We start from the raw sequence: 17,397 nt of genomic DNA, 5'->3' as shown, positions 1-17,397 counted from the left end.
CAATGTCCACGTCTGCATCACCTGATGCATTGATAACAGTGCAGCCCTTCTTCTCAAGCTCCTCTGCCATTCAGTTTTTTAATTCAACTCAATTTTATTTATTAGTGTCAAATCATAACATAAGTTATCTCAGGACACTTTACAGAGTAGGTATAGACCGCACTCTATGACTTTTTTATGATTTACATAGACCCAGCAATTCCCCCGTTGATTACAGTGGCAATGAAAACCTTCCTTTTAAGAGGCAGGAACGTCGGACAGACTCAGCTCTATGGAGGACCTCCCTCTGTCTTGACCGGTTGGGGAGGAAGAAAAGAGAGGGACAAAGACAGACACAAAGAAAGACAGACAGAGACATACTTCCAGAGATGCAAGCAACCAAAAAAATAACAGTAACTATATTAATGATTAAAGTAATGTGAATATGACTTGCATGTTATGGCAGTTAATACTGCAGAACAGCAAGAAACAAGCACAGCCAAGGTGAAAGAATGTGACAATGACAATTACAATTTAAGCTGCAAGCAGTGATGAACGGGCCCCAGCACCCTGTGCATGTTGTGGCAACCAGCCGGACTCCGGCCAATGTGGCTGGGTGTCTCAGTGAACGTCAAACACTGCACGAAGTGCACAGGTCCGCACTCAACCTTTGGAAACTTTTCCCCCACTTCCTGCGTCCACCGTGTGGCGCTAGAGAGCATCTACCAAACATGCTTTGCCTTGCTGTATAACAAATGAAGAACACAGATTGAAAATTTGACTGAAATCGGATGAAGTTTGTCATATTAGGCTGACTTCCTGTTGTGTAATGAGATGTTGGTGTGTTCAGGCTGGGGTTCTCTGATTGGACATTGTATGCTAAAGTTACAGCAACTTCCTGTTTCATAAGCTGTTCCACTTACTATGGCGCTAAAGAGCAACTATTAAAATTGCTTTGCCTTGCTGTACACCCAACCAAGACCACACATTGAAAATTTGATGTGAATCGGATCCGCAACTTCGTGTTTCATAACGTGACGCCATATTCGTTGCCAGGCCACGGCCAGACGCTCCAGAAACAAGAACCGATATGAGGTAACTTTGATCACTAAGGTCTTTAGATGGCACAGGTTGATTTTGAGGGTCATGGGATTCTATCTCTAGGAGGATTTTGAGGGTCATGAGATTCTATCTCTTGGAGGAGTTCGTCAAAGTATGACACCATCAAAATGCCACGTATTTCCTATCGCCAATAGGGGGCGCTCTGACTATGAGTGTATATTGAAATGTGGTTCTGTTCAGGGCAGCACCCTCATCAACCATCAGAAGTTTCCAGCAGATAGGAAGTAGCTAATAACTTAAATTGTCCTGTTTCATGGAAACGCGCCAATATTCACTGCCATGCCATGACCACATGCTCAACCAGGTCTTTAGATGATACTCGCTGGTCTTGAAGTTGATCAGTTTAAATCTCTAGGAGGAGTTTAAGTTTGACACATGCAAATGTCAGAAAATGGCCATAAAATCCAAAATAGACGACTTCCTGTTGAGTTTAGGATATCACTCCTATATTGTATGTCTGAAGGTGTTATATAAGCCTGCTGAGTTTCATAAAAGTACATCCAACCTGGAGGAGGGGCTGTAATTTAAGGTCTGCCAGTAGGGGGGCGCGCTCACTGTGAGTCAACGACGTCATCTAGGTCTGTTCAGGGCGGGGATCTTGTTATGCATGAGATATTTGGGGCAGATTGGACAACTATTGCTCAAGTTACAGCTAACAGGTAACTTTGATCACTAAGGTCTTTAGATGGTACAGGCTGATTTTGAAGGTAATGGGATTCAATCTCTAGGAGGAGTTTGTTAAAGTATGACACCTTCAAACAGCCACATATTTCCTGTTGCCAATAGGGGGCGCTCTGACTATGAGTGAACATTGAGATTTGAAGAAGTTTGGAGCAGATTGGACAATTTGTGCTGAAGTTATTAGCTACTTCCTCGTCACATACGGAGGCTTCAGGTCTGTCAGGTGCGGCACTGTGATTAGAACTTGCAGTCTGATGTTAACAAAACTGCGGGAGCTTACGTCTTAAAGTGGCTCCATACTGAACTTTGTTTTGGCCGTTTTGAATAAGACCTTTTGAAAGAACTGTCATCAAAAAGCCGACTGGTCAATTGGGTCACAGCTCTCAGCTGTGTGACAAGAGCCAAGAGTTCAAAAATCCCCATCCAGAATCGTGAAGTTTGTCACTGAATCTTAGAGAAAGAGCGAGCCATTAAACTCCATGAAAGGCCCAGTGCGCTGACGATGGGTTCAGTTCCTCACAGCCTGGTTAATCGGAATTTGCCTGCCTTTTTTCTTGCCCCTTCATGGACAATGAGCTGATTACATGGCTGCAGCGAGGGAGGTAGAAAGGGAAAAGAGAGGGCATGAAGAGGAGGAGCAGGCGGAGATAGTAAGAAAAGATAGACATGTGACCGCATCGATGACTGAACTGTGACCATTGTATTTATACATTCTCAAAAAGGAATCAACTTTAAAAACATGAAGAAACTCAAGTGCCTCCCTACGAGGCTGGAACACAACCAAAATCTGAAGGTTTTAACACAAGTGACTCACAGAAACCTCAACATATACAGTACACCAGCTTCACCTTAATCACACAGGAAGACCTTCAATTGTTTCACTTAACCTTGCAAGATTTGTCAATATTAATGTTTCAAGATTAAAACCTGGGCCCTGTGTTTTCAACTCACAGTAGTACCCAGTGCAGTTTTAATAAACAAAGTAGCTTTTATTTACATTACCTAAATCTTTAAAACAGTTCACAAAAATATCTTATATGTCATCTATTGCTCAGTAACCTCCGAAACAGATTGTGACTGTAGTTTTTAACACACGACTCAAACAGGAGGAAATAGTGAATTTGTTGGGGACTTTTTCCGGCTGCAGATTAATCCACATTTGGTGCTCTAGTGTTTATCTGTGGCAGCATGACTGTGTGAGGGATTGAGTCAAAATAAAATACAGTGTGTGTGTGTTATTGGTAATGAAGGAACATGTCACCCAGTGCAACAGTGTGGTTCACTAATGTGTTTTGGCCTACTAGTTGTGTTTTCATGGTAATATTGACAATAAACAAAAATGTGTAGGAACCATAGGTAGAGGAAGGAAATAATAAAAGGAGAAATGCTGAGGCTGTGCAGTTAAACTGATGTCTACGTTTGTTTTGAAAGGGTCAAGTGACAGACACTAATCGAAGACTACAGGAGGCTGGGAGGGAGGTAAGTCCACATATCCGCATATGCATGAATGTGCACAAGACTAAACTGCTTTTTATTTTGCCCTCAGGACATGACAAAAAAGTTCTGATTTAATTCAATTCAATTCAATTTTATTTATAGTGCCAAATCATAACAAAAGTTATCTTAGGACACTTTATAAACTAGGTAAAGACCACACTCTATAACTTATTTATGATAAACATAGACCCAACAATTCCCCCGTAGAGTACGGTGGCAACAAAAACCTTCCCTATTACAGGCAGGAACATCAGACAGACCCAGCTCTGTGGAGGATGGCCATCTGTCTTGACCGGTTGGAAGAAAAGGAGAGAGAAAGAGAGAAAAGACGGACAGATGGACAGAGAGAGACAAAGACACTTCCAGTAACTATTATAATATCTATAGTAATGTGAATATGACTTATATTTTATGGCAGTTAATACAGAAGAATTGTAGAAACAAGCACAGCTAAGGTTATAAATTATAATAGTAGCAGGAAGCGTCATGCAGAACCACGGCAGTATGCACCACCACGATCAGCAGAGACCTGCGAGACGACAAAACACAAACAACTCCGGGGAAGAAGTTGAATTAGTAACATGCACTGATGAGGCATGAATGATACAGACCGAGAGGAGAGAAGCTCAGAGTATCTGGAAAAGTATTATCCCCCGGCAGACTAGGCCTATAGCAGCATAATTAAGCAGAACAAAATCAGCTTAAAAATAACAACATTGCTAAGGGCTAGTAAGCCCTAGCTGTAAGCTTTATCAAAATGGAAAGTTTTAAGTTTACTCTTAAATATGGGGACAGTGTCTGTATTCCGAATAACACTTGGGAGTTGGTTCCAAAGGAGAGGAGCTTGGTAGCTGAAGGCTCTGCCTCCAATACTTTTGGAGACTCTAGGAACGACTAGTAGCCCTGCATTCTCAGAGCGCAGCGATCTAGTCGGGTAATACGGTACTATGAGCTCTTTAAGATACGACGGAGCCTGACCAATAAGAGCTTTCTATTTTAGATTTTACAGGTAGCCAGTGCAAAGAAGCTAATACAGGCGAAATATGTTCTCTTTGATTTGTTTTAGTTAGTACACGAGCTGCCGCATTTTGGACCAACTGGAGACTCTTAACAGACTTATTGGAGCAGCCTGATAATAAGGAGTTGCAGTAGTCCAGCCTAGAAGTAACAAATGCATGGACTAGTTTTTCTGCATCTTTCTGAGACACATTGGCCCTCATTTATCAAATGAACGTACGGCCGAAAAACGTGCGTTCGACCATTTTCTGGCAAACTCCGGAATTTATCAATTTGGACGTGAGCGGGAGCTACGATCAAATCTCACGTCTGGTCTGAGGTCGTGTACGCAAATTTCGGCCTGTGTATTTGCGGTGCAGCACAGCAAAATCTGGCTGAAAATAATTAACAAACCTCAGCTGTCCTTAAGCATAAGCAGTCATATTAAGAACAGATCAAAACAGTTTCTTAAAACCAATAAAAAAAATTAAAAATTGTGGTTTGAGCAATTGATTGTACTCATGTGCACCTGAAGGCACCATCCATGAATGATTACGCATTCATCAATCGCCAAAACTACCACTCGATAAATGTACAGGTATTTTGTGATGACAAGCTATGGCTTTTAAAAGTGGTGGTCAGGTGGCCAGGGACACACACACATTTTTTTATATTTCTGAACAGATCGGCTCCAGCCCCCCGCGACCCCGACAGGGACAAGCGGTTGGAGATGAATTAATTAATTAATGTGTTGGCGCGCGGCTGCAGCAAGACGCACCTCAGAGCCAAAGTCATCTGCTCGGTTAGTGGCTACCCTCGATAAATTGCATTAAATCAAACAAGGTATCAGATGATTAACATCTTGGTATGGTTCTTCTAGGTGACAAAGGTTATCCCCTAACAGAATACCTAATAACCCCGCTGGCAAACCCCGCTACAGAGCAAGAGCGCCGGTGTTGTGCCGTATTCAGCACCCCTGCCGTATAATGCACCCCCTCGCATTATAGGTGCTATTCTGGATCAGAAGGCTGTTGTTTCGACCTATAGGAGTAGTTTATATACAGGTAACCTACAACTGTCAGAACATTGGTTACTTACAGTCTTTAAACTATTTTAAAGATTTAAAATCACAAACTTGGGTAATAGCGAACACAAAACTACACCTTTTTGTATGTTCTGTGGAAATATACTGCAGCCATAATTACAAAAAGAAATGGATCTTTTGAGCAAGTTGAATGTATTTGACTTAGCGTTTCCTAAATATAATCCCAGTTTTTCTTGCAATTAATAGGTTCAAAAGTGTGTGCTTTTAATGTTACCTGTATATAAACTACTCCTATAGGTGGAAACAACAGCCTTCTGATCCAGAATATCACCTATAATGCGAGAGGGTGCATTTCACGGCAGGGGTGCTGAATACGGCACGACACCTGTCCAAAAGTGCACACACAGGTCTAAGTGGAGCGCTGCTTCGGGTTGACTGCCTTCGTTATTCTTTTCCATACAGTGTTTTTATGGGCCCCCTTTATTCCACTCTTAAGACTGACAAAAAGCACATCTTTATTTTGCTCCATCTCGAATGTCAGGATGCCGATATGTGTGTCGGAAAAGTTTCTTTTCTTACAAGTGTTTCGTCTCTCCGTGTTTGACTTCAGTGGGCGAGGCCTCCGAACCAGGAATATTTAAGGGCGTAACATGTTACGACCAATTCTGTGCTCATATCTGCGCCCGTTTTCACGCAAGATTGATAAATGAGGCCCAATGTTCCTAATTTTCGCAATATTACGCAGGTGAAAATATGCATTCCTTGTCGTAAGTTTTATGTGAGAATCGAAGGACATATCCTGATCAAAAATAACACCCAGATTCCTTACTGTGGTGCTGGAGGACAACACAACATCATCCAGAGTAACAATGTCTTTAGCTATTGAGTTTTGGAGGCCTTTGGGGCCAAGTACAATGACTTCAGTTTTATCTGAGTTCAACATCAGAAAGTTGCAGGTCATCCAGCTTTTTATTTTCTTAATGCACATTTGAAGTTTATCTAACTGATCGGTTTTGTCTGGTTTGATCGACAAATATAATTGTGTATCATCAGCATAACAATGAAAGTTTATGGAGTGTTTCCTTATAATATTTTCTAAGGGAAGCATATATAAGGTGAATAGAATCGGTTCAAGGACAGAACCCTGTGGGACTCTGTGAGTAACTTTAGTGTGAATGGAGAATTTGTCATTAACAAGTACAAACTGAGATCTATCTGATAAATATGACTTAAACCAGCTCAGTGCGGTTCCTTTAATGCCAATTAGATGCTCCAGTCTCTGTAGCAGGATGTAATGGTCAATAGTGTCAAAGGCAGCACTAAGATCTAGTAAAACAAGTACAGAGACAAGTCCTTTGTCTGAAGCTATTAGAAGGTCGTTAGTAATTTTTACCAGTGCTGTCTCAGTGCTATGATTCATTCTAAATCCTGACTGGAAGTCCTCAAATAACTCATTATTATGTAAAAACTCACACAGCTGATTGGCGACTCATTTCTCGAGGATCTTAGAGAGAAAAGGAAGGTTAGATATAGGTCTATAGTTGGCTAGTACCTCAGGATCAAGACTGGGCTTTTTAAGAAGAGGCTTAATTACAGCTACTTTAAAAGACTGTGGTACATAACCTGCTGATAAAGACATGTTAATTATATCTAAGAAACCTAGTCGGAATAGAGTCTAGGAGACAGGTAGAAGGCTTTGATGCTGAAATAGAACATGTTTATTTTTTAAGGTCGACTGTTGAAAAGCAGTCCAAGAACATATCAGGTCGTACAGTTGGTTCCTGGGTTCCTTGGTCTGAAGAATTGATTTTGTCTCTCATAGTTATAATTTTGTCACTAAAGAAGGTCATGAAGTCGTTACTACTGAGGGTTATAGGAATACATTTCTCAATAGAGCTATGGCTTTCTGTCAGCCTGGCTACATTGCTGAAAAGAAATCTAGGATTGTTCTTATTCTCCTCTATTAAAGATGACTAATAGGCTGCTCTGGCATTACGGAGGTCCTTCCTATATGTTTTTAGACTTTCATGCCAAGCTAAGCGAGATTCCTCCAATTTAGTAGAGTGCCATTTACTAATTTTCGCGATACATGTTTTAATTCACGGGTTTGTGAGTTATACCACGGTGCTAACTTCCTCTGTTTCATTATCTTCTTTTTTAATGGAGCAACAGAGTCAAGTGTTGTTTGTAGTGAGCCTGCAACACTGTAAACAAGGTGATCAATTTCAGAGATACTGATGTTAGTGCAGGAATCTTGAATATTAGGATAAGGCATTAAATTAAATGCAGATGGAATCGATTCCTTAAATTTAGTTATAGCGCTATCAGATAAACATCTAGTGTAGAAACTTTTGCCCAGAGGTGAGTAGTCCTTTAATACAAATTCAAAAGTTATTAAATAATGGTCTGATAAAATAGTGTTCTGTGGAAAGAATATTATGTCATTTCCACACCATAAGCCAAAACAAGGTCGAGGGTGTCATTAAAACAGTGAGTGATTTATGTACGCAGTACTAAGGCTATTATTATCAATGTCCACATGAATATTAAAATCTCCTGAAATGATTACTTTATCAGATTTAAGGACTAAATTTGACAGAAACTCTTAGAATTCAGATAGAAATTCAGAGTACGGATTTAGACATTTAGACATGTACGTTTCAGTTAACCCAGTAGTTATGTGGTTGCCTCTCTCATTGTTTCCTTCCATTGTCTGTTCCTTCTCTCAGGTGACAGCTCAGACAGAGGAGGTAATTCGCTGTCGGGTCCAGCAGAGGAACATGGCCACCACTGTCGAGAAGCTCCAGCTCTGTATACCAGGTACCACTGCTGCCTGTGTATCCATATGATGCTCAATTTAATTCTAGTGTTATTGAGGTGCATTTGCTCAACATATCCATCTGGGAACTCTCGTTTGTAGAGCTTTTGGGAAGGGGCGAAAATACTGGTTGCTGATTGAATAAATCATCTCTCTATCGGGCCAAATCAACAAATCAGATCAACTAAGCTTATGACGTACGAACAGAGCATCGAGGCAAAGCTCAGAAAGTACACAACATGTCAGTAAAGGATATTTGCCGTTTGTGTAACGCAAATTTACGAATAAAAGGCACAATATCAGGTGCCCGGTCCATATTCCAACAGAAGGATCCAAGAGGACAGGCGTTACTGGACGTTTACTTGGCAAACAGCTCCAAATTTTCTCTGTTGCACGTTACAAGACTGATCTGCGAGTAGTGCGAACTATCCAGCATAGTCTGCCTTTGGCGAGGGGGAGGAGGGTTCTCTGCATCACCTGTATGCTTGGCCAGCAAGTGGTATTTGAGCCTGGATGTACTATGCTGTTAACTCTGTGTTCCCAGTAACAGTAAATGCAGATAACTTCGGTCTTGTCAAAAGAACCATCTGGCTTTGAAGCCGAACTTTCAATTAAAAAGACTCTTTTTATTCATTTTTGCTGAAGGTTGGTTTCTGCCTGTTATCCACAATGTTGCTGCAGAGGGTCATAATCACAGAAGGAGCGGATGTTAAGTGCACTTCCAAAAAATTAGTGGTGTTAAGAGGAATTTTGTGAACATGTTATTATCACGTTAACTTCGACAGCCTTTATACCTTTGCATCTCTGTATATACAGTAAATTTGTTCTTTTGGAGTAAACGTGAGTTGCTTGTACCAACAAACCCTGTTACTGATCCTGTTCCTGTCTTCTCTTTCTTTGTAGTGCTAGAAATGTACAGCAAACTAAAGGAGCAACTGGAGTCCAAAAGGTATCCATCTCACAAATCATTTCAACATGATCTCACTGATGTATAACTGATATTAAAATCAATTTACAAGAATTTTAGAATTCTGAACGTACTAAGATTCTTCAAGAGTAACTTCACCCCAATCTAATAATCTGGCTTGCCAACTACTGATGACCGCATCCTTGTCCCACCCTGTACATCTGTGATGTACTGTAGCACTATAGTTCATTTCAATTTTATTTACATTGCAAAATCATAACAAAAGTTATCTCAACACACATTACATATAGATTAGGTCTAGATCACACCCTACGACTTATTTATGATTTACAGAGACCCAACAGTCTCTCCATGAGCAGCAGAAAGTTGCACTATCTATAATAGTAATAATACTACTAATAATAATTATCATATCTATATACAGTAATAATCCAGCTATCTTGTGCACACAGTGGCAACGAAAACCTTCCCTTTAACAGGCAGGAATGAACAGATCCAGCTCTATGGAGGACGGACATCTGGCTTGACCGGTTAGGTAGAAGAAGGAGAGAAAAGGAGTTTTTACACTGATGTAGCCAATTTCAGTCAGTTCAGTGATTGCTGTTTGTGCGCATTTAAGTGAAAGAAAACCTATATTCTTCATTTTTTCTAAGATTTGATAATGTAAAAGGGTTTATAGTCTTACTTAGAAGGAAAACAATTGTTTACCTTCTTGCCAAATAAATATATAAATGCGTAAATGCACCAATGTCCCTAAACAAGCTACCTCATTATTTCAGTTTTTGTATGACATGTCCTTAAGAATATCTGATTAAAAATAATCTAATTATTAGGCTATTGATCTGATACATGGTATTTTTAGAATCTAAAAGAAATAGAAAAAAACCCTGAACCGAACCGAAAACCGTGACTCCAAAACCCTGATATGAACCGAACAGTGGATTTTGTGAATCGATCCATCCCTATGGCCTAGTCCACGTATTCAGACAGATCAAGGTATAATGCCAGCCCGATTTAGCCCCCAATGTACCGGCTCAGACCCTACACATATTGGTGGCTGGATTTCCATGTAAATAGAGTTTTGCGGCTTGCCGGCACATTGGGCGGAGGTGTCGATGACGTTAACTGTTGTGCGACCCACAGCTGGTAGTTTTAAAAGCAGGAAACAGCTGATCACAGGAAGTGGACAGCAAGTGACCACTTGGTCATCACGTCAACCAAATATCGTCAGTATAGATGAGCAGTTGGAAAGCCTGTGAAATCCGTGAGATGATGACAGAGAAAGTTTTTAATTCTTAGATCACAGGGACAGTGAAAGATGGGACTCTTTACAAAAAGGAGACCGATGAACTTTGCCGACGTGATAGGCTGAATATAAGAACAACAGTTCATCGGGCGGCAGGATGTTGTGAAATGTTTGTTAAGGCACTTAAATAAGTAATTCATGTTGTTTAGTTTAAATACAGTCTGAAGGAAATGTTATAGTGTCGTTAGAATATGCCTATTTACATTATATTTACAGTACATGATTTATAGTTAATATGTGGGAAATGTACACAATATTACTATCTCAGGACACTTTGCAGAGTAGGTAAAGACCACACTCTATGGTTTATTTATGATTTACATAGACCCAACAATTCCCCCGTAGAGTACGGTGGCAACGAAAACCTTCCCTTTAACAGGCAGGAACGTGGAACAGACCCAGCTCTGTGGAGGACGGACATCTGTCTGCACCGGTTGGGGGGGGAAGAAAAGGAGAGAGAAAGAGAGAAAAGATGGACAGATGGAACAGACAGAGACAAAGACAGAGACAGACAGACTTCCGGTACCTATAATAATATCTATAGTAATGTGAATATGACTTATATGTTATGGCAGTTAATACAGCAGAATAGTAGAAACAAGCACAGCTATGGTGATAGAATATGAAAATGCTAATAATTATGGCAAACATGATAAATGATGAGTAGCGGCAACAGCAGCTACGACACAGCGAGACATACCACTGATGTTGTTTTTATGGCTACAAAATCCATAGTTTAAAAGACTAGTGATAGTATATATGACTAATAGTGATAATAGTAGCAGGAAGAGTCATGCAGGACCACGGCAGAGACGAGAAAGCACAAACAACTCAAGGGAAGAAGTCACAGAAAGTCCTTTTCTTTTGAAGTAGCCTACACAGAAGTTTTGTTGTCTTCTCACTAGCTTGATGAGATGAACGTGAGACCGAGATGAGAAAATGTCCGTCATGCTGCTTGAAAACGGCAGCATATTGAGCAGTAAATGTTCACAGTAAAAGACAAGCTTGTTTTGGTCGTCATTTGAAGGTATTCCGCTACACATTCAGCAGTTATACACATTCAGGCGAGGCAAGGTAGGTGAAGTGTCTTACCCAAGGACACAACGACCATGACACAAGTAGGGAAGAATTTAAAAATTGGCCAACCCGCTCTTCAAACTGATTGGCAAAACACTGCCTTCTGCTCCAGCCAAATATTTTAAATTTAGACTCATCAGTCCAGAGATCCTGCTGCCATTTTTTGTATCCCACTTACTATGTTTTCGTGCATAGTTGAGTCTTTGGCCTTGTTTCAACATCTGATATTTGACTTTTTGGGCACGACATTGCCATGAAGACCACCTCTGGCCAGACTCCTCCTGATGGCACTGCATTTTCCAATATCGAAGGGAAATTCCCTTGGCCAACCACTGCGTCTACGATCCTCAATATTGCCCGTTTCCTTGTTCTTCTTAAAAAAAGCTTGAACAGTACATCTTGAAACCCCAGTCTGCTTTGAAATCTTTGTTTGGAGAGACTTTGCTGATGCAATATTACTACCTAGCACTTATGAGAAATGCACATTATTTTCTGTACTGTATGTGCCAATGGCCAGGTCACATTCTCTTCTATGTCCTGCGACTTGCAGTCTTTGTGTCTTCCGTCCTGGCGTTCTGCACTCTGACAAACCTTTTCACTGTACAATTTATGAGGCTGGTGTCTGTTCATGTGTTTACAATGCATTTTACACTCACTGACGGACCAATTAGATCCCTTCGCAGCTTGCCTATCAGCCTAATGATGGGAGCACACTGACCAAAGGCACACTATGAAAGACCTCAATATCTTTATAACATAGGTAGCCAAATAGGCATTGAGAATAAGGGCCTACTCATGAATCACAGCTAAAGTCTAGTTTGTTTGACCAGTGTGAGTACAAGTGTGTCGTGCCTGGGCCAAGGCAGCCCGGTTGAGAGAGGTGGGCTTTAGGAAAGCACGATTACACGTGTTTCAATTCAATTCAATTCAATTCAATTCAAAAAACTTTATTTGTTCCCGGGGGGCAATTCAGGGCACACAGAGCAGCAAATAACGACAGTGCAACTATACAAAGACATTTTAACCTAACAACAAGAATAAAGTGTAAAAGAAGAATAAGTGTCAGGATGTAGTGTGTTAGTACAGGTAGAATAAGTGTCAGGATGTAGTGTGTTAGTACAGGTAGAATAAGTGTCAGGATGTTAGTGTGTTAGTACAGGTTAGATACGGGCAACATCGTCGGCGTGAGATGTAGAAGGACATGCGTGTATCAGATGTAAGCAGACATGTGAACGGGTGTATATGATGTAAACACGCAGTAGACTGTTCAAACAGGTATAAACAGAACTGTAGTGCAGAAAAGATATAAGTGGACAGTGATCGGATTCAGATGTGGTCAGACATGATACATATGTGTAATGAGCAGACGTAAACAGAACTATAGTGCAGTAATAGAGAATAAATATAATATATAACTATAAGCTATGTGCAGATACTAAATAATAAAGTGATAGTGGTGCATGGCAGGAAAACAGCAGTCTAAGTATATGCTAGCTCTGTGTAACCAGATGAATACTGAAAAATAAAGTGACCATAGTGCTATGATGGATACAATATAAGACCTGATAGACAGAATAAAGTGGAGCAGTGCAATAATACCATAAATTAAAATAACTAACAGAATCAAGTAGGCCAGTAAGAACATAGTAACAGAATAAGTCCGGTGTGGACATAATAACAGAATAAATGAGTAAGTGGAGTAGTGCAACAGACTGGAGTAACATAGTAAACAGAATAAATAAGTGAAGTGTGCAACACACCAGTAACATTATAAACAGAATGAACAGAATAAAGTGGAGTAGTGCATCAAACCAGTAGTTCACAGCTTCGAGGACAGGAGTGGAGGTAGGTAGCCAATTCACGTGGCTAGTGTCCGGGGGGGGGGGTCCAGGGGGTGAAGTGTCCAGGGAAGGTGTCAGGGGTGGGAAGGGGGGGTGATGGTGATGGTGCCCAGGGAGGGTGTCTGGAAAAGGGCGGAGGAGGGGTTATGGGAGGGATGTCCGGGGTGGAGAGGGGGGTGAGGTGTCCAGGGAGTGTGTCTGGAGTGGGGGGTGATGGTGTCCAGCGAGAGGGGGGGTGTCCAGGGGAGGGTGTCAAGAGTGGGGACGGGGGATGGTCAGAGGGGTCAAGAGTTGAGGAGCTTGACAGCCCTGGGGATGAAGGTTGCTCTTCTCCTCTGTGTCCTGCAGCCGGGACAGCGAAGACGGCGTCCTGAGGGGAGCCACTCAAACGCTGAGAAGAGAGCATGAGAGGGGTCCTGCATGATCCGACCAGCTCACCTGAGTGTCTGCTGCTCATGGATGGTCGACAGAGTTCTTACAGGAAGTCCAATGATCTTAGAGCAGACCGTGGCTATGCTCTGCAGGCGGTTTCTGTTCTGGAGGCTGGTGGAGTAGAACCAGCATGTGATGGAGAACGTGATGATGCTCTCGATGAAGGAGTAGTAAAAGGTCAGGAGGATGTTCTTGCTGACACCAAAGGAATTGAGCTTCCAAAGGAGGTATTTCCGCTGCTGACATTTCCTGAGAATCTCCTCTGTGTTGGAGGAGAATTTCAGCAGGCTGTCGAAGATGGTGCCCACATACCTGTACTCCTCAACTGCTTCAACAGGCTTCCCGTGGATCACGGTGTTTGCTGATGCAGCCAGTTCCCTCTGCTTGTTGGAGAAGGTCACCACCATGTCTTTGGTTTTGTTGACATTCAGCTCCAGGCAGGAGCTGTCACACCACTCCACAAACTCCTGAAGAGCTGGTCCGTGGTGCAGAGATGGGCCTGACAACAGAGACAGGAGGACGGTGTCGTCAGCGTACTTCACCAGATGACAGTTAGGCTGTGTGGTTCTGCAGTCATCGGTGTAGAGGATGAAGAGCAGAGGTGAGAGCACACAGCCCTGAGGGGAGCCGGTTGAGGTGTGTTGGAGGTCGGAGAAGGTGCTGTGGACCAGGACTCTCTGTGAACGGTTGGTCAGGAAGTCCAGTATCCAGAGGATTAGCTGTTGGTCCAGATGAAAGAGGGCTGAGAGTTTGTCAGCCAGGATGTGGGGCTGCATGGTGTTAAATGCAGAAGAGAAGTCTGCAAACAGGAGTCTGGCTGAGGTGTTGGGGCGCTCCAGGTGTTTGTGAACAGTGTCTATTATGAATGTTTTTGCATCATCGACGCCCCTGCCAGCTCGATAAGCGAATTGGAGCGGGTCCATCTGGGAGTGGGTTTCCCTGATGATGTGTTGTTTTATGATCCTCTCCAGTCGTCAAATGTCTGAATGACCTCCGGCCGGTGGCCTTCACCTCTCTTGTGATGAAGGCCACCGGCCGGAGGTCATTCAGACATTTGACGGCGCTCTTCTTGGGGATGGGGATAACTGTTGAGTGTTTCCATTGCTGGGGGACTATGCTGCTGTCCATTGATCTTTGAAACAGGGTCTGAAACACGCCCCCTAGCTGCTCAGCACAGTGCTTCAGGACGCGGCCGCTGATGTTGTCTGGGCCAGGTGAGCTGTTCTCCCATGTCTTCCTGAGGGCTTTCACCGCGTCCTCTGCGCTGAAGGTGAAAGCTGCTGAGTCACTGGGCTTGAGCTTGGACATCGCTTCTTCCAGCAGGGAAGAACCTTGTGTAGAAAGAATTAAGGTCGTTGGGGAGAGATGAAGAGCTGCTGCCTGAAACCTGGATGTTTTTTGTGTTGCTGGCAGCAGTGTTCACAGCAGCCATGTTCTTGAGTCCCTGCCAGGCTGAGCGGAGGTTATCCTGCGTGAAGCACTCCTCCACTTTGTTCTTGTACACCAGCTTGGCAGTTTTTATGACATGCTTGACCTCTCTGCTGACCTCCTTTTTCTCCGTTTCAGAGCCGGTGAAGAAGACCCTTTTCTTCTTGTTGAGGATCTCCTTGAGCTCTTTGGTGATCCGGGGTTTGTTGTTGGGGTAGATAGTGACCGTTTTGGAGGGGATGATGTTGTCCACGCAGAAGGAGATGTACGATGACACAGTGTCCACATGTTCATTAATGTCATCAGAGGGGGCCAGGAGGTTGTCCCAGTCAGTGGATTCAAAGCATCCTTCGAGTGTGATGATGCTTTCGTTGGTCCACTGCTTGATGTTGTTGACAACTTTCTTCACCCTTCTCATGACAGAGATGTAAGCCGGGGCAAGCAGGATGGCATGGTGATCAGCAGAGCCCAGAGGCGGGAGGGCGACCGATCTGTATGCGTCGTGTACTGGACCATAGCGCTTGTCCAGTGTCTTCTCCTGGCGTGTGTGGCATGTGATATACTGTTGATAACCTTTTAATGATTTGTCCAGGGAGCAGTGGTTGAAATCACCCAAGATGAATTTGGGAGAGTCTGGTGAAATGTGGTCCAGTTTGTTTAAAGAGTCTGTGATGTGTTCAGTGGCTGTGACTGCGTTGGCTCTGGGGTGGATGTAAACCAGGATGACAAAGAGCTGAGGAAACTCTCTGGGTAGGTAGAAAGGGCGAAGGGAGACAGCCAGAAGCTCAATGTCCGGGGTGCACAGTTTCTCGTGTGTTAACATACAGACACACGCCGCCGCCATGTTGTTTACAGGTGAGCTCACTGTCTCGATCAAGTCTTAGAGGGGGGCCGAAGCCATCAACGTGCAGGGCATTGTCATCGTCGTTCTTATTTAACCACGTCTCAGTAAAAGCAAGAACTGAGGCAGTCCTGTACTCATGCATGTGGTTAACGTTAGCTTGTAGCTCGTCCGTTTTATTCCGGAGGGATCTAACATTAGCTAAGACGATAGATGGAAGCGGCCGTTGTTTACAAGTCTCCCGTTTGAGCCTGGCCCTGATTCCGCTCTTTCTCTTCCCCCTTCTGGTTACCTTATTATTCTTGTGTGTGGACTTGTCATGGCTGGTTGAGTTACTCCGCAGTAATTCCTTCGGTAGCGAGTCTACGGCGAAGGCGTGTAGAGGATGGAGTCCGAGCTGCAGTAGGGTCTCTCTGGAGTACGTGTTCCGCTGGTCGTTGTTTCTGCTCGCCGTCACAAACTCCAGGAGAAACCACACTTGAAGAATGGCCATGAAAAACACGGGTATATCCATGCCGAGTGGAGAATTTAAATGCCGGGTGAAATAGGAAAAGAAAAACAAGGAGAAGAACTTCCGCGTTGTCCGGCAGTCACGGGGTTAACAGGAAGGTAAACAAAGAGAGCGTCACGAGGGGACGGGCAAGGGAAAAAAAGTCAGCTTCGTCTATGTAACGTAGTTGAAAAGTTAGAAAACACACTCGGCGTGTGTGGCATGCAAAGGGTAAACTAGAAAGTAACAAATATATACATAAAACAAGTAGAAAAACGTAATAAATGCTAAATAACGCTAAAAGTTGCTCTGTGCTTCGACCGGTCGACCACACGAGCAGCGACCCGGAACCGGAGTGTTTGAGTACTTGTTTGAGTACTTGTATGAGTTTGAGCATGCGTACGTATACGAGCATGAGCACTGACGGTGGTCCTGAGAGTATTTATATACGACTGTTCCCTGTGACGTACATTTAAAAAGATGCCGCTGAAGGGTTGGCGGTGTTCTGATGCGGAGTCGGAGTGTTTACTGCAAATTTGGTCCGTTGAAGATATTCAAAAAAGCAGTTGGACGACAAAAAAACTCAGAGGGGTGATGATCCGATTCCAAACATGTTGCTCTGTGTTTGCCTTGTTAGGCCTTACAATGTGAGCAGTGGGCCCATCAGGAGGGGGTATGCTCTCTGGAAGCACTGCAAGCACTTTTAGAACATCGGCACGTACTCACCTGTTTTACATGTTTGCCATACTTGCCACTGTTGTGTTTTCCTGGTTGTTATGTTACCAGGCAGCATCCAACAAAATACAAGATAGCTCCAGAATGATTCTTATCTTTCTTAAAACATTGGTCAGGTAGCCACTTGTCATATACTGTACATCAAAAAACTATTTTGCTTGCTGTCATTGTTCCCCTCGGT

At 43.0% G+C, this 17,397-nt stretch overlaps 1 protein-coding gene across 9 annotated transcripts in view; it reads left to right on the top strand.

Moving 5' to 3' along the window:
• Positions 1 to 17,397, top strand: part of exoc6 (exocyst complex component 6) — a gene marked incomplete at both ends in the record, with an annotated part of 109,144 nt that overhangs the window by 17,013 nt on the left and 74,734 nt on the right. For all 9 annotated transcript variants that reach the window (XM_083933016.1, XM_083933014.1, XM_083933015.1 and 6 more), the window contains 3 exons: positions 3,214 to 3,261; positions 8,050 to 8,140; positions 9,042 to 9,087. In XM_083933016.1, the coding sequence (XP_083789142.1) occupies positions 3,214 to 3,261; positions 8,050 to 8,140; positions 9,042 to 9,087 (185 nt within the window). The remainder of the gene's footprint in view (positions 1 to 3,213; positions 3,262 to 8,049; positions 8,141 to 9,041; positions 9,088 to 17,397) is intronic.

Source organism: Echiichthys vipera (genome assembly GCF_963691815.1).
Source record: "Echiichthys vipera genome assembly, chromosome: 18".
Taxonomy (NCBI): Eukaryota; Metazoa; Chordata; class Actinopteri; order Perciformes; family Trachinidae; genus Echiichthys; species Echiichthys vipera.
The sequence above is the reverse complement of the archived record's forward strand: the minus strand, read 5'-3'. Positions and strand labels throughout refer to the sequence as shown.